The sequence below is a fragment of the Squalius cephalus genome, assembly GCF_949319135.1.
Source record: "Squalius cephalus genome assembly, chromosome: 22".
Classification (NCBI taxonomy): domain Eukaryota; kingdom Metazoa; phylum Chordata; class Actinopteri; order Cypriniformes; family Leuciscidae; genus Squalius; species Squalius cephalus.
In genome coordinates this window covers 32,908,712-32,931,211 of record NC_137143.1, presented here as the reverse complement: position 1 = coordinate 32,931,211, position 22,500 = coordinate 32,908,712, and the positions used below count along the sequence as shown (strand labels likewise).

Below are 22,500 nucleotides of genomic sequence, written 5' to 3'. Positions count from 1 at the left end.
TTTAGATAAAAACTTTTTGCCTCCTTAAAGAAGGAATCAATTCTGAACTGAAACGAGTCGTCAGTAATTCAGTCTCACTTCCTGCTCATGCTGTAGGTTTGCAGCTAATTAGCATAATGCCAGCCTGTGGTGTTGATTGGCTGAGCAGCATCTCTTAGCTCCGCCCTCAAACACTGTAGTGTCTCTGAGACTGGAGGAGTTTGGTTCGTGTTGTTCATGTGGAGAAGACGCTGTTTTCTGAGATTGATACGGTAAAACCCACGCCATCGTCACTGTTCGCATCACTGTGATCAAGAGCTGAGATTCAGATATGATAATGAGTGTTTGGTTTCTGACCAATCAGAGCAGAGCAGCTCTCAGAGAGGCGGAGCTTAGAGAGACTGAATCCTTGATGGAAGCGTTTCAGACACTGAGAGGAAAGAGCTGACGCTGCACTGGAGATTATCAGAACATTAGAGTTTATTGATCTTAGATGAATGTGTTGTAGGAGATTTAAAAAGCCTTTAAAATAGTATAATAGTGGCTCTTTAAAATAGAAACTTGTTTGCGACTTATCGTACATTTTTATTCCGTGTTGGAAACAATCTTCCTGACTTCACAGCAGCACTTTAATGACGTCAGCTCCAGTACGAGTGTAGAGGCTTCATCGGTCCAGAGCGGCTCACAGCATCGAGTGCACTGGATGATCCTGTAGACTGTGTTTGATTTACTGTCTCCTTGTGTGTTCCTCCACTCTCTCACACACACACACACACACTCACTCAGTCCTACACACACTCTCACGCATACTCACATACATTCTCTCTCACACACACTCACTCACACACACACACACTCTCATACAAACTCTCTCACTCACTCTCACACACTCTTACTCACACTCACTCTCACACACTCTTACTCACACACACTCCCTGCCCTCCTGATCCCATCTGTTGAGTCTCTGAAGAGAATTGGACTGATTTTTCTCCCGTTCGCACGTCCATCTTCCCATCGGATCGATCGGCTTTTAGAGGTTTAGGCAGATTGAAAACCAGCAGCTTCAGTTTCAGACCGTCGGCAAAACTAGTTCATGACTTCAGCACTATTCTGGAAGGGTGACGTCAGTCACATGATCACTTAAATAAAAAAAATGGCACTGAAAATGGGAGGAGCCACAGAAGCTCTAAACGCTACTTTATATTGTGTATTATTTATCATATTATTTTAATGTAATATCATGTAATATCGACACTGATAGACGTCCGTGTTCAATGAGAGTGTAGATTTGGATCAGATGATCGCTTCTGTAAATCGCTGTGTCGTCTGCCAGTGAAGCGCAGGAATGGCTCGTCGTGGCGTGTAACGTGTGTTCCTCCCTCCTCCCCCGTGTAGAGAAGGAAGAGCAGAGCCCCTCGTCTGAGTCCTGGGACGTGGATGAGGGCCTGATCTCTAAACTCAAGGAACAGTACAAGAAGGAGCGCAAGGGCAAGAAGGGGGTGAAGAGTAAGTCGGACCGGACCCTCGCTCGCCCTCTCTCTCTCTCTCTCTCTCTCATTCCTGTGTTTCTTCTTCTAGTGGTCGACCGATGCCGGCTCTTCAACGACTGGTATCTGGAGCACAGGACGGCCAGAGAGAACGATAATATCAGTGAACCTCACAAACACCTGCACAGTGTATCAGGGGATATGATTAAATATATACATGCTAGCAACCTGCTAAATCATGCTAGCATTATGTTGAAACATGGTAGCAAAGTGCTAAATCATACTAGAAACATACCTGCAACGTGCAAAGATCGATAGATAGATAGATAGATAGATAGATAGATAGATAGATAGATAGATAGATAGATAGAAGGATGGATGATAGATAGATAGATAGATAGATAGATAGATAGATAGATAGATAGATAGATAGATAGATAGAAGGATGGATGAAAGATAGATAGCTAGAAGGATGGATGGATGATAGATAGATAGAAGGATGGATGATAGATAGATAGATAGATAGATAGATAGATAGATAGATAGATAGATAGATAGATAGATAGATAGAAGGATGGATGAAAGATAGATAGATAGAAGGATGGATGAAAGATAGATAGCTAGAAGGATGGATGGATGATAGATAGATAGAAGGATGGATGATAGATAGATAGAAGGATGGATGATAGATAGATAGATAGATAGATAGATAGATAGATAGATAGATAGATAGATAGATAGATAGATAGAAGGATGGATGGATGGGCCTCAAAATAGGCTTCATTTTCTTTATGCAAAATATAATTTATGACCGAACATGTCTGAAAAAATCTGAGCGAACGTCTGTGCGGGTTTTGTGAGGTTCAGTATATTTATATGTTCATTCAAAAAAAAATTTAAATGGAAACCAATCTCCATTTCTGGTCATGGGCCAACCAGTGACATCACTCTGATGATGTCAAAATACCAGTTATTGGTCGTTTAATTGGCCTGATATATCGGTTTATCACTCACTTATTCTAATGTACCTATTTAAGTTCTTTCTCTTAAAAATCATTCGTTTGACAAAAACCAGCAGCTCTCTTCAGTTCTTCCCGTCACTCATCCAGTCACGTGTTTATCCTGTCATCCACTCCTCCTTCTCCTCCTTTTCCTCTTTTCATCCGTTGCTCTGAATAAACGAGTGCAGCACCTGCTCTCTGTTTCCGTTCTCCATCATCTGTTCTTTCAGCATCCAGCTGCATCTCAAACACAACTACTGTTTCTTTTCTCCTTCTGGTTATTGTTTCTGAGACGCTTTACTGCTCACTTCTGTTGCATTTTATGCTGGTGCTTTGAAAGGTGGTGTGGCTTGTTGACTCCACCCCCAAGTGGGCGTGTACATAAACCAGGCTCCACCCCCTTCTCCTGCTTCCATTGTGAGAAAGCACAGAGTCGCTCGCTTGCCTCCTCAGTTATCACTTTTCTTTCACTAATTTTTCCTCTCTGATTTCATCGATTCCTCATCAGAGCACAGTCCACCTTGAGAGCTAATCCTGAACCGTAGAAAGAGAAATGCTTCTGGTGATCGACTAGAAATGAAAGGTGGGCTGAACTGTGATGGGGAGTTGTACACCACAGAAGTAGATGAACGGTGTTGTTCTGTGTTTGTAGGGCCGAACCGGTGTAAACTACAGGACATGTTGGCTAATCTGCGAGACGCGGAGGATTTGTCGTCTATTCAGCCTCCGGTGGCGCCGCCGGTGCGTCCCAACTTACCCCGCCTCAACGAGCACCAGCTGGGCCGCACCGACGAGGGTAATCCTGCCTCAAACACCATCAGTTTATGATCATTTGTTAACAAACAAGTATTCATTTCTTCAATGAGCTCATAGTTTCTGCATTCAATTATTACATTGCTTAAATTGTGGTTTGTGAAAAGCGCTTTACTCAAATGTAGTTGAGTTGAATGACCCCATCTCTGCAAACGGCTCATGTGTGTGTGACTCTGTTGCAGTGGAAGCCCTGACCTTTCCCCCGTCCTCGGGAAAGTCCTTCATCATGGGTTCTGACGAGGCGCTGGAGAGCGAGCTGGGTCTCGGGGAACTCGCCGGGCTCACCGTGGCCAACGAGGCCGAGAATCTGTCCTACGACGTGAGTACAGGGCTATTACCCAGAACTAAAACTAAAACTTCAGTTCCGGCAATACAAAAACCCTCGCGAACTCCTGAGACGACAGATCGTTAACAGCAGAAATCTGTACATTCACCATTCATCCATCCACCTCAAATATGGCTTATCACTTAAAACATGTAAGTCGTAGCAACTTTACCAGTCCTCTCGCTCTAATGCTAACAGATAAATGTGCGCTGTTATTAGACGCATATCTAAGTGTTTGGGCGGGAAGAGTTTACCTCATGACACACACATCACTGCATTTAACTTAAAATACTCCGTCATTTTCGGTCATACAGATAAGAGTAATGCAAACTGAAAAGGGTTTACTTTTATTTTTTAAAACGTTGTGCTTTTGTAAAATAATGTTGCTTTCTGTCGATTCGGTCTCACATACATGAACCGAAACACAGACATGAGAAATATATCTGTAAAAAGCTTGAAATGTCTACATTTCTACATTTGAATGGACAGATTCAAATGGAAAATAAATATTCTCAGATTATGTACGTAATCCGGATGAAATAGGCGGAGGTGACGAGTCGGCATCGGGCCGTAAAGGGTTAGTTCACCCAAAGATGAAAACTCTGTCAGTCATTACTCTCCCTCATGTTGTTCAACCCTGTAAGACTTTCGTTCATTTTCAGAACACAAATTAAGATGAAGATTAATTTTTGCTGAAATCTGAGAGCTGTCTCACTCCTCCATAGGCTTCTAGGTAATCGATATCTGCCATCCCAGAAACGTTAGTAAAGACATCGTTAATATAGTCCAAGTGACTACAGTGGCTCAACCGTAAGTTCATCAAGCGACAAAAATGACGACTTTATTCAACTCTTCATGTTCTTCTGTGTGGGCCTGAGTGAGTTCACGTAGTGTAACAGCGCAGCGCGTCTGGGTTGTACGTCAGAACGGAGGCTCGCTATTGGCCGGCGCTGGTCATGTGATGCGTGTGATGCTGGCCAATAGTGAGCCTCCGTTCTGACATATTATCTAATTGTGTAGTTAAATTTAACTGCTGTTATTTCTCTCTATACTTTATTTTTTCTTTTTTTAACACAAAAATTTAAATATATATATAATTTTGCTGTGTCATTATTATTATTATTATTATTATTATTTCTATTGTTATTAGTTTAATTTATTTATTTTTATGTACCGTTACTGTTAATGAACATCATCGGTTTGTTCGGGGTTGGTTGGGGAGGGATTGAAAATGTAAAAAAAATGCAATCTCTGTACTAACAATAGCATTTGTCTTTTGAATAAAAATAAAGAGAAAAAAAAATGTTTAACAGCTGACAGATATTCAACATAACTACTCTGTTAGACTGTCTAACAGAAGGATGGATTATAGCGAATAAACTGATAATGTGAGAAATGTTGAATGAGTCTGAGTAAATCTAGGTTTGACTGTATTAAAATCATGACCAGTGTTACGGTCAGTTCGTTCATCACCCTGTCGATGTGTTCGCTCCTTTCCTCAGATCACTAACAACAAAGACGCCCTGCGTAAGACGTGGAACCCGAAGTTCACCCTCAGGAACCACTTCGACTCGATCCGCGGCCTGGCGTTCCACCCGGTGGAGCCGGTCCTGATCACCGCGTCTGAAGACCACACGCTGAAGATGTGGAACCTGCAGAAAACTGCCCCAACCAAGAAGTCAGTCTTATCTCTGCACTGTCACATCTCGCTACACTGTTCTGTGAGGGTTGGGTACCGAACTCGCCACTTTTAATGGCAGCGACCCAATTACGTCACTACTACTGAGTACCAGTTCACATGAAATCAATCGCTGCCAAATTTCAGTACCTGAGAGTATTTAAATACGAATCCTGCATGTTCTGCATGTCTCTGTGTTTCATTGACCTCACACACACACACACACACACACACACACTGAAGCACGCATGACACTCGCAGTGTTTTTCAGTCTCACTATAAGAGAACACGAACTGCATTTCCAGAGCCGCTCTGAGACTTTGAAATTTTACAATTTAATTTAAGAAAACTATCGTGATATCATTACCACACGGAAACTCTTCTCCACAACCTGTCAAAATAAAAGTTCGTTTTAACTTGATAATATATTACTGTTGTACAGTCGAATTTAAATATCTCAATTTAATAATAATAATACTAATAATAATAATAAATGATCAAAAACTATCTTTTTCTTCTGTTGTAATTTTAACAGTATAAAGCTCAGTTGTGCCACATGTTGTTTGACAAAAAAAGTTTAATTTAATATAAAAGATCAATTAAATTAATGTTTTATTTGATTTACTAGAAAATTCAAAACACTATCATTCATAGAATTATTATTATTTTTTTTTTACTAAAATGGTTGTTTTAATTCATATTCAAGCATCACAGACAATGGCAGACAGCGACCGATGCAGCTCTGGCATAATGTCAATAACACTTCTACAAATTACCGAAAACGGCACTGAATTTCAGGAACCGGTTAAAATGTGAGCGGTCCCCAACCCCACCTGAGCCTGTGGTTCTCTGAGCTTCTCTCGTCGGTTCCTGACTCTCCTGTGTTTGTGGTTTCAGGTGTGCAGCTCTTGATGTCGAGCCCATCTACACGTTCAGGGCTCACAGGTACAGCTCCTCCACAATATAAACACAATGTGCTGAACTGTATGTTGAGCAAATATTTCATTATGTTTTCAGGCTCTACTCGAACTTGAATGTTGATTATTCTCCTCATATTCTCCATTGTTGCGGCTCCTCTCTTCCCAGTCTGTCAGTAACGCTCTGTTTACTTCCTGTCTCTATGAAGCCCCTCCTTCTGAAAAGCACACTGTGCTCTGATTGGTCGGCTGGAGCAGTGTGTTGTGATTGGTCGAGTGCTTCGAGTGTGTTTGGGAAATGTCCCGCCCCTTTCCATAACCGCCAGTTTAACACACTACTAACTAACTCAACCAGGCCCCGCCCCTTTATTCTTCGCATTAATTATTATAATGAGGAATATTGTGACGTGTTCGTTCCCGGAAGAGACTCAAGACATTACACACTAAACACAGACGGAAACTGCTCTTTAACGGATCATCTGAACATGTGCTGGTGTTCTGGTCCGCAGGGGTCCGGTTCTGTGTGTGGTGATGAGCTCGACTGGAGACCAGTGTTTCAGCGGGGGTTTAGACGGATCCATTCAGAGCTGGAACACTCCTAACCCCAACATCGACCCCTACGACTCCTACGGTACGCTCCAGTGTGTGTGTGTGTGTGTGTGTGTGTGTGTGTGTGTGTGTGTGTGTGTGTGTGTGTGTGTGTGTGTGTGGGACTGATGCCTTGTCCTAATACCCACACTTGCGCTCTTTACACTTGACCACTTGTCTACTTGCATGACGTATTTCCTCTATTTGGCCCAAGTGTTCAAGTAGGCGTTAAGACTGTGTGTGTGTAGAACTTTTGATTACTCGAAGGGACACACTTATAGTTTTGCTTATCACTTTTATGATGGACAGATGCACTTTTATGATGGATGGATGTGCTTTGATGACTGACTCTCTCTCTCTCTCTCTGATAGAGCCGTCAGTGCTGCGCGGGTCATTGTGTGGACACACAGATGCAGTGTGGGGTTTGGTCTACAGCTCGGCTCATCACACACTGCTGTCCTGCTCCGCTGACGGGACCGTGAGACTCTGGAACGCTGCAGACGCTGCTCCCGCCATCGCCCTCTTCAACCAGAACCAAGGTCACACACAGATTTAACACTTCCTTTTGCAAAAAATATCGTTTTTATTTTATTTTTGTATTTTGTTACATTTTATAATATTTTATGAACGATAATAGTTTATGGATGATCTGTTTTCTCTTTTTTTTATGATGATGATGGTTAGATGATATCAGCATTGAAACTGACCCCAAAATAACATAAAATAACATCATAGAAATCTTAAAGGTGCAGTGTGTAAGTTTTAGCCGCATCTAGTGGTGAGGTTGTGAATCGCACCCAACAGAAGTTACGGTGACCGACAGGAAGTGATGTCGTCGTGAGACAGCAGAGAGTAGCCAGTTGAGAAATGAAGTTTCTTTACAATGATAAATTAAGAAATTAGGTTTGCTTAATTATTCAGTAAAAAGAAGTTATTGTGAATATTATTGTTACTTGTTCATCATTGTGTGACTTTAGCTAGCGTGAAGAACAACATAGTGATGAAACGCGTTTGTCCGCTCAGGGCCACCGTAGAAACATGCCGATGTAAGCGGACCCGCGGTGTGTGTAGAGAGAAACGCTCATTCTAAGCTAATAAACACATAACGCTTCATTATGTAAGATCTTTATACGCCACTGAGAACACAGTTATGAATATGATATTGCATTTGTGTCAAAAGATCCTCCTAAATATTACACACTGCACCTTTAAAGATAGATTTACCACACTACAGTTTACACAAAAATAAATAAATAAATATATTTATATTTATATAATTTTTTTATTTTATTTTATTATTTTATTTTATTAATGAATAATCTTTTTTGTTTGTTTTATTACTGTCATTAATGATGATGGTTAGATGATATTAGGATTGAAATACACCCCAAAATAACAAAGAACACATCAGTTTACAATTTCTTATTTAAATTTTTTAAATTTCATTATTTTGCTGTCATTTGTAATTCTGGTTAGATGATATTAGGATTGAAATTCACCCCAAAATAACATAAAATAAAATATTTTAAGTCATTCTTTAGTTCTTTAAGACTTTTATTATGTTTAATTTTTTTATTTTATTTTTTTTTTGCTGTGATTCATGATTATGATTATGATTAGCTCATATTGGGATAGAAACACGCTCCAACATAATAGAGTCTTAAAGAATGATTTAGAACACATCAGTTTACAAAATCTAAAATAGTATTTTCTGAATGCTCTTCTGTCGTGTGAAACGTGTGAAAGCTCAAGCACATGTGACGTGTGTGTGTTTCCCTGCTCCAGAAATGGGCGTCCCGTCGTCAGTGGATCTGGTGTGCTGTGACCCGGCTCACATGGTCACGGCCTTCAGTAACGGCAGGACCGGCATCTTCAACATGGAGACCCGACAGATGATCCTGGAGCTGGAGTCGCAGGCCGCCGGGAAACCCGGTAATATTCCCACACATTAATATCTCTAATCTTCTGACTTTTGACACAGTGTTTTCACACCCTCACATAAAATCCTTACAATTTTTAAAAAATCTAAATATTTTTCAGAGTGGTTAGAATTCCATTTTTAAACGATTTATTGGCAACACTTTACATTAATGTTCTATTTGTTAACATTAACTACATTAACAAGAACTAACAAACAACAAAACTTCTATAGCATTTATTAATCTTTGTTCATTTCAGCATTTAATAAAACATGACTAATAATACATTTTTAATACCAAACGTTGTACATTAGTGAACTAACAATGAACAACTTTTTATTAAGTAACATAAAGATTAATAAATGCTATAAAAATAAATTGCTCTTGTTAGTCCATGGTAGCTAATGCATTAGGCAATGTTAACAAATTACACCTACCAGTTTATTATTCTGTTTTATTTGTAGTTATTTATTTGTACACTGGTATGTATTAATTCCTACGTAAGAGGATTGGGGCCAAGCAATAGTAAAAAATAAAACCATTTTGAGATTAAAGTCATTATAATGCGAGATTAGAATTTTCTCAAAACACGACTTTATTCTCGAAATTTATTGAGTTTATTCTCAACATTTTATTTAAACTTTTTTCTCGAAATTTAACGAGTTTTTTCTCAAAACACGACTTTATTCTCGAAATTTAATGAGTTTATTCTCAACGTTTTATTTTGACTTTTTTTTTCTCGAAATTTAACTATTTTTTTCTCAAAACACGACTTTATTCTCGAAATTTAATGTTTATTCTCAACATTTTATTTCAATTTTTTTTCTCGAAATTTAACCAGTTTTTTCTCAAAACACGACTTTATTCTTGAAATTTAATGAGTTTATTCTCAACATTTTATTTCAACTTTTTTCTCGAAATTTAACCAGTTTTTTCTCAAAACACAACGACTTTATTCTCGAAATTTAACCAGTTTTTTCTCAAAACACAACGACTTTATTCTCGAAATTTAATAAGTTTATTCTCAACATTTTATTTCGATTTTTTTTCTCGAAATTTAACCAGTTTTTTCTCAAAACACGACTTTATTCTCGAAATTTAATAAGTTTATTCTCAACATTTTATTTCGATTTTTTTTTCTCAAAATTTAACGAGTTTTTTCTCAAAACACGACTTTATTCTCAATTTAATGTTTATTCTCAACATTTTATTTAAACTTTTTTCTCGAAATTTAACGAGTTTTTTCTCAAAACACAGTGACTTTATCCTTGAAATTTAATGAGTTTATTCTCAACATTTTATTTTGACTTTTTCTCTCAATTTAACACGTTTTTTCTCAAAACACGACTTTATTCTCAAAATTTAATGAGTTTATTCTCAACATTTTATTTTTTATTTTTTATCGAAATTTAATGATTTTTTTCTCAAAACACGGCTTTATTCTCAATTTAATGAGTTTATTCTCAACATTTTATTTCAACTTTTTTCTCGAAATTTAACGAGTTTTTTCTCAAAACACGACTTTATTCTCGAAATTTAATGTTTATTCTCAACATTTTATTTCAACTTTTTTCTCGAAATTTAGCGAGTTTTTTCTCAACATTTTATTTTGGCTTTTTTTCTCAATTTAACACGTTTTTTCTCTAAACACGACTTTATTCTCGAAATTTAATGAGTTTATTCTCAACATTTTATTTTGACTTTTTTTCTCGAAATTTAATGATTTTTTTCTCAAAACACAGCGTAACTTTATCCTTGAAATTTAATGTTTATTTGTCAACATTTTATTTAAACTTTTTTCTCTAAATTTAACGAGGTTTTTCTCAAAACACAACGACTTTATTCTCTAAATTTAATGAGTTTATTCTCAACATTTTATTTAAACTTTTTTCTCGAAATTTAACGAGGTTTTTGTCAAAACACAACGACTTTATTCTCGAAATTGAATGAGTTTATTCTCAACATTTTATTTAAACTTTTTTCTCAAATTTAACGAGTTTTTTCTCAAAACACGACTTTATTCTCTAAATTTAATGTTTATTCTCAACATTTTATTTCAATTTTTTTTCTCGAAATTTAACCAGTTTTTTCTCAAAACACGACTTTATTCTTGAAATTTAATGTTTATTCTCAACATTTTATTTCAACTTTTTTCTCGAAATGTAACCAGTTTTTTCTCAAAACACAGCGACTTTATTCTCGAAATTTAATACGTTTATTCTCAACATTTTATTTCGATTTTTTTTCTCGAAATGTAACCAGTTTTTTCTCAAAACACAACGACTTTATTCTCGAAATTTAATAAGTTTATTCTCAACATTTTATTTCGACTTTTTTTTCTCGAAATTTAACGAGTTTTTTCTCAAAACACGACTTTATTCTCAATTTAATGTTTATTCTCAACATTTTATTTAAACTTTTTTCTCGAAATTTAACGAGTTTTTTCTCAAAACACAGTGACTTTATCCTTGAAATTTAATGAGTTTATTCTCAACATTTTATTTTGACTTTTTTTCTCAATTTAACACGTTTTTTCTCAAAACACGACTTTATTCTCAAAATTTAATGAGTTTATTCTCAACATTTTATTTTTTATTTTTTCTCGAAATTTAATGATTTTTTTCTCAAAACACGACTTTATTCTCAATTTAATGAGTTTATTCTCAACATTTTATTTTGACTTTTTTTCCCAATTTAACACGTTTTTTCTCAAAACACAACTTTATTCTCAAAATTAATGAGTTTATTCTCAACATTTTATTTTTTATTTTTTATCGAAATTTAATGATTTTTTTCTCAAAACACGACTTTATTCTCAATTTAATGAGTTTATTCTCAACATTTTATTTCAACTTTTTTCTCGAAATTTAACGAGTTTTTTCTCAAAACACAGTGACTTTATCCTTGAAATTTAATGAGTTTATTCTCAACATTTTATTTTGACTTTTTTTCTCAATTTAACACGTTTTTTCTCAAAACACGACTTTATTCTCAAAATTTAATGAGTTTATTCTCAACATTTTATTTTTTATTTTTTCTCGAAATTTAATGATTTTTTTCTCAAAACACGACTTTATTCTCAATTTAATGAGTTTATTCTCAACATTTTATTTCAACTTTTCTCTCGAAATTTAACGAGTTTTTTCTCAAAACACGACTTTATTCTCGAAATTTAATGTTTATTCTCAACATTTTATTTAGATTTTTTTTCTCGAAATTTAGCAAGTTTTTTCTCAACATTTTATTTTGGCTTTTTTTCTCAATTTAACACGTTTTTTTCTCAAAACACGACTTTATTCTCGAAATTTAATGAGTTTATTCTCAACATTTTATTTTGACTTTTTTTCTCAATTTAACACGTTTTTTCTCAAAACACGACTTTATTCTCGAAATTTAATGAGTTTATTCTCAACATTTTATTTTGACTTTTTTTCTCGAAATTTAATGATTTTTTTCTCAAAACACAGCGTAACTTTATCCTTGAAATTTAATGTTTATTTGTCAACATTTTACTTAAACTTTTTTCTCGAAATTTAACGAGGTTTTTCTCAAAACACGACGACTTTATTCTCGAAATTTAATGAGTTTATTCTCAACATTTTATTTTGACTTTTTTTCTCAATTTAACACGTTTTTTCTCAAAACACGACTTTATTCTCGAAATTTAATGAGTTTATTCTCAACATTTTATATTGACTTTTTTTCTCGAAATTTAATGATTTTTTTCTCAAAACACAGCGTAACTTTATCCTTGAAATTTAATGTTTATTTGTCAACATTTTACTTAAACTTTTTTCTCGAAATTTAACGAGGTTTTTCTCAAAACACGACGACTTTATTCTCGAAATTTAATGAGTTTATTCTCAACATTTTATTTAAACTTTTTTCTCGAAATTTAACGAGGTTTTTGTCAAAACACAACGACTTTATTCTCGAAATTTAATGAGTTTATTCTCAACATTTTTTTCAACTTTTTTCTCGAAATTGAACGAGTTTTTTCTCAAAACACGACTTTATTCTCGTAATTTAATGAGTTTATTCTCAATATTTTATTTCGATTTTTTTCTCTCGAAATTTAACGAGTTTTTTCTCAAAACACGACTTTATTCTCAATTTAATGAGTTTATTCTCAAAATTTTATTTAACTTTTTTCTCGAAATTTAACGATTTTTTTCTCAAAACACAACGACTTTATCCTTGAAATTTAATGAGTTTGTCAACATTTTATTTCAACTTTTTTTCTCGAAATTTAACAAGTTTAATCTCGCATTATAATGACTTTGATCTCGAGATGCTTTTATTTTTTTGTTATTGCTCTTCCATAAATTCCTGTTATTGGTATGTGACACCAAAGAAAAACTAAAACTGCCCCATAAATCATTTAAAAAAAAAACTAAAACTGCCCCATAAATCATTTTTAAAAAAACTAAAATACTTGTTTTTTTTGTTTTTTTTTTACTAAAATTGCCCTATAAAAAATAAATAAAATAAAAACTTAAACTTGCCCTATAAAAAAAAAAACTTAAACTTTCCTATAAATAGAAGATGAGCGACTGGTAACGTCCCATGATCCCCTCTGACCTCTGACCTGTTTGATCTTCAGATGCGCCGTGTCAGATCAATAAAGTCCTGAGCCACCCGACGCTTCCCATCACCGTCACGGCACAGGAGGATCGGCACATACGCTTCTTCGACAACAACACCGGTAACGGAGGGACATCAAGAGTTATGATGATGATGAAGATGATGTATATTCTCATGTCGATGTTTCTTCTCAGGCAAGTGTGTTCACTCTATGGTGGCTCATCTTGATGCTGTAACCAGTCTCGCGGTGGATCCCAACGGACTCTATCTGATGTCCGGCAGTAAGTTCATGCTTGCATACGGATCAGAATCATGTAAACGCTTTTAATGCTGTTCTTTTATGAGGGAAAGATCATGAACGGGTCAAAAGAACCCTAAAAACATCACTTTTACTCTGATTATAAGTAGAGATTGACTGATTTTACCGATATTTAAAGTCCCCCTGTGCTGAATATCCAGCGTTTAATGTTGTTTATGTGTCTGTGTGGTGTTTTAAATTCATAAGTCGACAGCATTGCTGAGTATTTCCTCCTTCAAACTGCAGTGAACCAAAGACAGTCTCAAAAACACGCTTTGAAATCGCTGGTGTTTCTGACGTCACAAACTACCTTGTAACCAATCAGATCAACGTGTGATCATCCACCAGTGGATCTCTGAGCTGAGTGAGTGGAGGCGGGGCTCATTTGCATATTCATAGACCCGCGCATACTAAATGAGGGAAGGGTGTCGAGTTACATTCAAGATATTTTAAGGCATGAAGAATACACTTGTTTCCAGCTGAAAACACACAGTCGTTCAGTTTAGTTTCTAGCTCATGGTTTCCGTTGCCTGAGTTCTGGTTTGTTGCCATGGTTTCTCATTAGTTCTCACCTGTTCCCTGTTTCTTAAGTTATTAGTATATATCAGGTGTTTATTGACTACAGGAGGACTTTAAACAGTTTGTTCAGATTAGTGCTGTTTTTATAATTGTCAAAAACAAATAAACTGATAAATGTCGGCTCTGTATGTCGGTTATCGGCACAGAAACTTGCAAACAAATCGATATCAGTTATCAAAAAAAATCAACATCAGTCAATCTCTACTTATGAGCACCGTTATCATTCTGTTTATTCAGCGTGTGTGTGGATCAGTCAGAGGAAGTTGTTGATGTGAGTGTGTGTGTGTGTGTGTGTGTGTCAGGTCACGACTGCTCCGTGCGTCTGTGGAACATGGAGAGCAAGACGTGCATCCAGGAGTTCACGGCTCACCGGAAGAAGTTCGACGAGTCGATCCACGACGTGGCGTTTCATCCCACCAAATGCTACATCGGCAGCGCGGGAGCCGACGCCCTCGCTAAAGTCTTCGTATGACCTCTGACCTCCGACCCAAACCGCTTCCACGAACTCGAAGCTGATGATCCGGGCGGGCCTGGTGCTCGAGGGGAAGCACACACACACACACACACGAGGAGCGTCTCGGCTCCTCCTCCGTTCAGCCTCACAGGAAGTTTCACGCTTCCTAGATTAATTTTTTTATTATTTTCCTTTCATGATTTCTCTCCTGACGTGAGCGTGAGCGTGTCACTCTTTCTGGTTTCTCTCCTTTTAAACGACGTGCCTTTTGCTTCAAACAGTCTCGAGAAACTCGGCTCTCTCCGTTCCTCTCCGGCGAGTGGAAACAAACTCTTAAACTCACCAAATACGTCAAATTACTGCGAATCATTGAGAGCGATCGGGTCTAAAACACTGAAGCGCAGAGAATATGATCCTCTCGTCCGACCAACGTTAACTTATTCAAAACAATTTGTACATAATATAACATAAAAACGATGTTTAAGACCTTGTGGCTCAGAAAATTACTACGATGTTTGTGTGGGAATATAAACCAATCAAACGCTCTTTCACCCCAAGATCACATGACAAACGGCGCATTAAGATCTTTCATAATGTTCAACAATACTGGATCTGTGCTCGTTTTCTTTGTTAAATATACTTCAAGTCTTTGATTCTGTGGTGGATCCGTCTCTGACGGGCTTCTTGAGGTTCATCATAAGCGCTACGTTGAATTAATAATATTAATGTTTACGCGTAAACCTGCAGTTTCTCCTGGATTTGATAAACTCCGTTTGCCTGTTTATGGATGTTTTTATTTTTAAAAACGGCGCGTCTGTGAAACCCTCTCTGGTCAGATCTCTAACGCTGATCGTTTGATTAGAGTTTATGAATATTTGTGATTATGCGGAAAAAGTCTTATAATAGTTTGAATGTGTTGCAGTTTTTGACCAGCTGTACTCAAAGTACAACGATTCGGGAGTCTAGAATTGTCTGAAATCTGTGATATTTATTTATTTTTTGCCTTTTTCATCTTTTTTTTTTGCCTGTAATGCCAAATGAATAACTAGTGATCTGGGCCTCGGTGACGTCGGGCTCGTCCTCATCCGCGCCGGCGCCGGTTTGTGTGTTTGAACTCGGTGACGTCGGGCTCGTCTTCATCCGCGCCGGTTTGTGTGTTTGAACTCGGTGACATCGGGCTCGTCCTCATCCTCGCCGGCGCCGGTTTGTGTGTTTAAACTCGGTGACGTCGGGCTCGTCCTCATCCTCGCCGGCGCCGGTTTGTGTGTTTGAACTCGGTGACATCGGGCTCGTCCTCATCCTCGCCGGCGCCGGTTTGTGTGTTTGAACTCGGTGACGTCGGGCTCGTCCTCATCCGCGCCGGCGCCGGTTTGTGTGTTTGAACTCGGTGACGTCGGGCTCGTCCTCATCCGCGCCGGCGCCGGTTTGTGTGTTTGAACTCGGTGACGTCGGGCTCGTCCTCATCCGCGCCGGCGCCGGTTCGTGTGTTTGAACTCGGTGACGTCGGGCTCGTCCTCATCCGCGCCGGCGCCGGTTTGTGTGTTTGAACTCGGTGACGTCGGGCTCGTCCTCATCCGCGCCGGCGCCGGTTTGTGTGTTTGAACTCGGTGACGTCGGGCTCGTCCTCATCCGCGCCGGCGCCGGTTCGTGTGTTTGAACTCGGTGACGTCGGGCTCGTCCTCATCCTCGCCGGCGCCGGTTTGTGTGTTTGAACTCGGTGACGTCGGGCTCGTCCTCATCCGCGCCGGCGCCGGTTCGTGTGTTTGAACTCGGTGACGTCGGGCTCGTCCTCATCCGCGCCGGCGCCGGTTTGTGTGTTTGAACTCGGTGACGTCGGGCTCGTCCTCATCCGCGCCGGCGCCGGTTTGTGTGTTTGAACTCGGTGACGTCGGGCTCGTCCTCATCCTCGCCGGCGCCGGTTTGTGTGTTTGAACTCGGTGACGTCGGGCTCGTCCTCATCCTCGCCGGCGCCGGTTTGTGTGTTTGAACTCGGTGACGTCGGGCTCGTCCTCATCCGCGCCGGCGCCGGTTTGTGTGTTTGAACTCGGTGACGTCGGGCTCGTCCTCATCCGCGCCGGCGCCGGTTTGTGTGTTTGAACTCGGTGACGTCGGGCTCGTCCTCATCCTCGCCGGCGCCGGCTTGTGTGTTTGAACTCGGTGACGTCGGGCTCGTCCTCATCCTCGCCGGCGCCGGTTTGTGTGTTTGAACTCGGTGACGTCGGGCTCGTCCTCATCCTCGCCGGCGCCGGTTTGTGTGTTTGAACTCGGTGACGTCGGGCTCGTCCTCATCCTCGCCGGCGCCGGTTTGTGTGTTTGAACTCGGTGACGTCGGGCTCGTCCTCATCCTCGCCGGCGCCGGTTTGTGTGTTTGAACTCGGTGACGTCGGGCTCGTCCTCATCCGCGCCGGCGCCGGTTTGTGTGTTTGAACTCTGTGACGTCGGGCTCGTCCTCATCCGCGCCGGCGCCGGTTTGTGTGTTTGAGATGTAATAGTTCGGAACAGATACTAGTGTTTTTTATCAGTGTATGACTGGTGATCGGTTGCTAATAGATCGTAACCCACGTTTTGCAGGTTGAGGTTTTTTATTTGAAACTCTTCTGCTTTATTGGTCTGTGATTACTTGAACTCTAGACGTGCGTGTGCAGGTCTGCGTGTTTTTAACTGCTAGGATAGAGAATTTCTGCTTTTATGGGGATCGTTTGCCTTTAAATGATGACATGAGCACTACAGAACTGAGTGTTTGTGTGTTTCCTTCAGCCAGAGGTTTGCTACTCGACCAAATGTTGTTAAAGGACTAGTTCAGCCAAACTTGAAATCTGTCAGCGTTTACTCGCCCTCGAACCCGTGGGACTTTCTCTCCCAAACATCTTTTTAAGTTAACTGTGACTTTTTATATCACAATTCTGGGGGGGGGGGGGGGTTGTGAATAATTTCTCGCGACTCCATATTTAAAACTCACAATCGACTTTTTTCCTCAGAATTGAAAAAACAAACTAGGAATTACGAGGAAAATGCGATTGGGCTTTAATGTCTGAATTGCGATATAAGCTTGAAATTCTGAGGAGAAAAATGTCAAAATTGTGAGATATATACTCGCTATTAAAAATGGTAATTATGACTTTTAATATCACAGTTCTCGCAACTTTGAGTCCTACAAGTGAAACTCGAAAAATTTGCATATCATGCAAAAGTTCATGTATTTCAGTAATTCAACTTAAAAGGTGGAACTAATATATAGACTCATTACATGCATAGAGAGATATTTCAAGCCTTTATTTGTTATTAATTTTGATGATTATGGCTTATAGCTTATGCAAACCCTAAATTCAAAATCTCTGAAATTTTGAACATTTTCATAAGCTGAAAGCAATAATCATCAAATTAATAACAAATAAAGGCTTTAAATATCTCTCTATGCATGTAATGAGTCTATATATTAGTTCCACCTTTTAAGTTGAATTACTGAAATACATGAACTTTTGCACGATATGCTAATTTTTCGAGTTTCACCTGTATATTCTCCGAATTGTGAGAAAAAAGATTGACTTGTGAGATACTTGCAAATTTTTTTTTTTAGTAATTGCACATTTTTTTCACAGTTCTGACATTTTTTCTGAATTTTGAGTTTATCTCCCAGTTCTGAGGAAAAAAATCAATTGCGATTAAATCCAAATTTAAAACTCACAATTGACTTTTTTTTTTCCTCAGAATTGTAGGACAAACTAGGAGGAAAAAATTATAGGTTTATAAAGTCTGAATTATGAGATATTGGCTGTTCTTGCAAATAAAAATGCTAATTGTGACATTTAATGAGCATTTAATCGAGGTGTTGAAAACAGCATCTCCGACACGATTGGAACACGAGGGTGATTAAATAGTTAATTTTTTCATTTTTGGATTCTTCTCCTTTAAATCTGAGGCACGTTTGACGTTAAGCGCGTGCACAGAGCGCGCGCTGGTGTGGGACGTTGAAAGGGAACCGCGTGCGTGCGCGTGCGTGTTTTCGTACTAGTAAATATATTTTCTGATTTCGTTCATTTTCGGTGCGTATTAATTTTAGATATATAAGAAAGAATCTCAGTATGTATAGTTTTAAAGTATTGATCAACAATCTATTTATGAACCAGAATACAGTGTATATTAACCTGCGAAGCTAACAGTGAAGATTAATCGATATTTGTGCTAGAGAGAGTAGTTCGCGCCACCTGCTGGTCAGAGATGGGAACTGTACAGCTGACTCGGCTACTGAACATACTAAAGTGCTAAACGGAGATTTAATAACCGGTTACTGACCGGCGCTTCAATGATTATCGGAAACATTAAAGAGTTGAGATGGAGAATTTGAAGGGAGTTTGATTGGACGATCGGACTGTGACGTCACGAGCGAGACGTGTTCCGGTTCGCCTGTATAGAGCTGTCACTGAACTTTTACCCTTTTGGTTGTATAGAGAGAGAGTGGAAAGATTGTTAATAAATGCTATACTCCTCTTGTACATATTTTATTATTGATATTACAGTTTATTCTTGATTTCTTGTTGTATTCTTTTTTTTTTTTTTTCCTCAGATGGACATTTATCAATATAATACAATAATAAAAAGAATATGTTGTATTTCACGTGTGTTTTGTATTTTGTGATTCATGCAGTGACTTTCCATTTACCTATGGGTTCCTGCGCTCATGGAAAACCTGGAAAAGTCTTGGAAATTTCAATGATGGATACACTTTTTTTTTTTTTTTGCTCAAAAATAGAATTATTTCATGAAAATTTTAATATTCAGAGAGTCTGGGACATTAATCCACATGTGAAGGTCACGTGTCACAGATGATGTTGCAGTAAGTCACCGCGGCCACCAGAGGGCGCTGCGGGATTCATTATTTCAGTAGACTGAAATTCACAATTTATTTTTTTCCCATAAGCTGTCACTGTTTTGAAAGAAATTAATACATTTGTTTATTAAAGACGCATTAAAATGATCAGAAGTGTCAGAAAAAGAAATGTATAATGTTACAAGAGATTCTATTTAAAATGCTGTTCTTCTGATCTTTCTATTCATCAGAGAATCCTGGAAAATAAGCGATGTCTCACGGTTTCTATAAAAATATGAAGCTGAACTATAGTTCAGACAAAAATACAATACCCGTGATCAAAGCTGAAAACAACAAGTACAAAAATAAACTCATAATTTTTTTTTTTTTTTTCACTTTTTTGTTCATGCTGTCTCCATTAGAAACAGGATTAGTGCGGAGAAGTATGTGCGTCATAAGGAGGTGAAATATTCCTCTCGTGTTTCTGAAAGAATTGCATCAGTGAGTCACAGCGGCTGAAAGGTTATCTCTCAGATTAATGTTATGAAGAGCAGCGACTCTGCGAACGCATCCCGTTAATGACACCAGAAACAACAGGATAAATCACGTCTGGCTCTCCAAACATCTCATTATAACATCAGTCCCGTGTTCTGCTAAAGGCTCTGTCTCCGCTGGGTCTGAAGAGGTCTGTGGCTCAGCTTGTGTTTAGTGCATTAGTGTCTAGTTCGGAATGTCTTTTTATTCTGATGACGTCAATAATTGATTAGCCTAATTAACTAAAAGCATAAAAGACGCGAGCGCGCTGCATACTGTACTTTACTATTATATAGCAGCTGAAAATAAGTATGTCCGTATTCATAAAAAAAAAAAGTAGGCAAAAAGTTCCCGAATGAGTTAGGGTTAGGTTAGGTTTAGGGTTAGGGTTAGGGTTAGGGTTAGGGTTTTTTCTTTTTTTGTAATTATTATCATCATTTTTTTTATTCAAGAAACAGATGCAAATATACTCACATTCAGGAGAACATAAGAAAAAAAAATCGTATGTTAGTAATAAGACACTTACAAATAAAAGACACAAAGGATGAGAGAATAAAAGATGAAGTACCCTAAATATTTTTAGGGAAACAATACTAACAAGATCTAGATTCCGAAGCGTACATACGATTATATAGGTATTTAGACGCGTCCCAAATTGCCTATATATGCACTATTTTTTACAGTATATATATATAACCTAGTTTTGTAAGATAAATAGTTAGTGTGTTCACACTGAAAATTCCCCCCCAAAAAAACAATGCACTTTAAAAACCAATAAAACGGAGTTTGGAATGTAAGTGTCCAACATTCACTCAACGATCGTAGCGGAGGACACAACTTTTACTAAGACGGACACTTTACTATCCCATGAGGCCACAGGAGAGGACTTCTGAACGCCAGTGAAATGACGCAACTGGCAGGTCACATGATCATGACAACATGGCGAACGTAGTACATCCAGATCAAGTACTTACTCGAGAGAGTATGCGAGTCTCTGAAAAAAACAACTGGAATGTCATCATTATGTTTGATTATTATTCCACTGTAAAACTGATCATGCAGAAACTGGCAGGTCTCAATTTGGGGAGACATTGCTAAGGTATGCCCCGATTTTCCTGTTATCTCTGTGAAGCTGCTTTGAAACTGCTTTTAAAAAGCGCTATAAAATAAAGATGACTTGAAGGTGTGCCCTGATTGGCCAATAGGGGGCGCCATTAAAACGCTAAACTCCTAGACCGCTTGTCAGAGACTGTGTAAGAAGTTAATGTGCCTTTAGTGGTTTACTAGTAGTAAACACTTATGAAATGAAAGTGAGCCTATGAGTGGTCCTCTGCTGCCATCTACTGGTTATAATGTTAATTTAGTCATTCTATTCACTTATACAATCTTTTCCACAGGTTTTGCTTTTTGCATTTATTTTTATACATTATAAAATCACTATTATAACAATTACCTTCACATTTTGTCAAAGTTTATAACTTTTTTCCTAAGGTATCAGTTTTGACAATTGTACCACATTATGATTGATGTAAAACCTGAAAAAGGTGTTATACAAAATAAGAACCTTCTCTCGAGAGCATGCGAGTCTGAAGAAAGAAACAGTGGAATGTCATCATCATGTTTGATGTTTCGAATTTAATGTCTTGTGATGAAGTGCATGTAAACACAAAACTGTCTTTAATAACGCTGACGTACACAGTTGTTAAAAAACAATATTTCACATTTACAAAAATAGCTTTTCCTGCTGCTTACATCATTACCATGAAGCTGAAGTCACTCACATATCATTTATTTGTATTTATTTATTTATTTTTCTCCGTTTCCTTTGATGCTATTATGAATACTAGTTGAATACATTGTGATCCTCTGATGTTGTTTTTGTTCTGTTATGCAATAAAAAATAAATAAAAACAGAAAAATGAAATAAAAACAGAAAATCTCCTGATCTACAGTCTGACGCACTCGTACTCGGGCGTGTCTGACGGCTCGGGCACGTTGATGGAGAACACCTGTTGACAGGCAGGGGGCGGAGTCTCGGGACGGCTGCCCACCCCTGAGTCCGGGCTGGGGGCGGGGTTTGCCGGCTCTGGTTCTGAGCGGTACTTCTCGATCTGTAGTAAGTTGCGGTTCTCCTCGGGCCTCCTGAAGCGCTGGCGCGGGGCTCCGGGCGACGCCCCGTCCGCCTTCCCCTTGATCTTTTTGAAGCGTTTGAGTTTGACGGTGTCTTTCCCGTCGCCTCTACACGGCAGCAACACGCTCACGTCTTTGCGGAACTTGGAGCTCAAGCCGAAGTAGATGAGCGGGTTGTAGAAGCTGGCAGACTTGGCGAAGAGTCGTGTGAAGATGCTGGTGAGGTTGGGCACGTGGAAACCCCAGGCGGACCACATGGACACCACGGCGTACGGAGACCAGGCCAGGATGAACGCCGTGCAGATCACAATGGACACCTGAGGACCAAACACAAGCCAACGCCACGTTATATTATTATTCCGCTGTAAAACTGATCATCCAGACAAAACCGTAAGGCCTAGAGACAT

General features: G+C 38.5%; 2 protein-coding genes across 3 annotated transcripts in view; one reads left to right on the top strand and one right to left on the bottom strand.

Annotated features, from left to right (window-relative positions):
- The window catches only part of strn (striatin, calmodulin binding protein), a 51,590-nt gene extending 32,358 nt beyond the window's left edge, over positions 1 to 19,232 (top strand). Inside the window, exons 8-18 of one of the 2 annotated variants that reach the window (XM_079856489.1) lie at positions 1,375 to 1,485; positions 3,120 to 3,263; positions 3,463 to 3,599; positions 5,108 to 5,283; positions 6,181 to 6,228; positions 6,710 to 6,831; positions 7,160 to 7,327; positions 8,574 to 8,720; positions 13,311 to 13,412; positions 13,486 to 13,572; positions 14,471 to 19,232. In XM_079856489.1, the coding sequence (XP_079712615.1) occupies positions 1,375 to 1,485; positions 3,120 to 3,263; positions 3,463 to 3,599; positions 5,108 to 5,283; positions 6,181 to 6,228; positions 6,710 to 6,831; positions 7,160 to 7,327; positions 8,574 to 8,720; positions 13,311 to 13,412; positions 13,486 to 13,572; positions 14,471 to 14,640 (1,412 nt within the window). In that variant the 3' untranslated portion in view covers positions 14,641 to 19,232. The remainder of the gene's footprint in view (positions 1 to 1,374; positions 1,486 to 3,119; positions 3,264 to 3,462; positions 3,600 to 5,107; positions 5,284 to 6,180; positions 6,229 to 6,709; positions 6,832 to 7,159; positions 7,328 to 8,573; positions 8,721 to 13,310; positions 13,413 to 13,485; positions 13,573 to 14,470) is intronic. The other variant, XM_079856490.1, reaches the window with a different exon arrangement.
- Positions 19,233 to 21,354: 2,122 nt separating this feature from the next.
- The window catches only part of opn6a (opsin 6, group member a), a 13,533-nt gene continuing 12,387 nt past the window's right edge, over positions 21,355 to 22,500 (bottom strand). Inside the window, exon 6 of the mRNA XM_079856488.1 lies at positions 21,355 to 22,410. Coding sequence (XP_079712614.1) covers positions 21,910 to 22,410 — 501 coding nt within the window. The 3' untranslated portion in view covers positions 21,355 to 21,909. The remainder of the gene's footprint in view (positions 22,411 to 22,500) is intronic.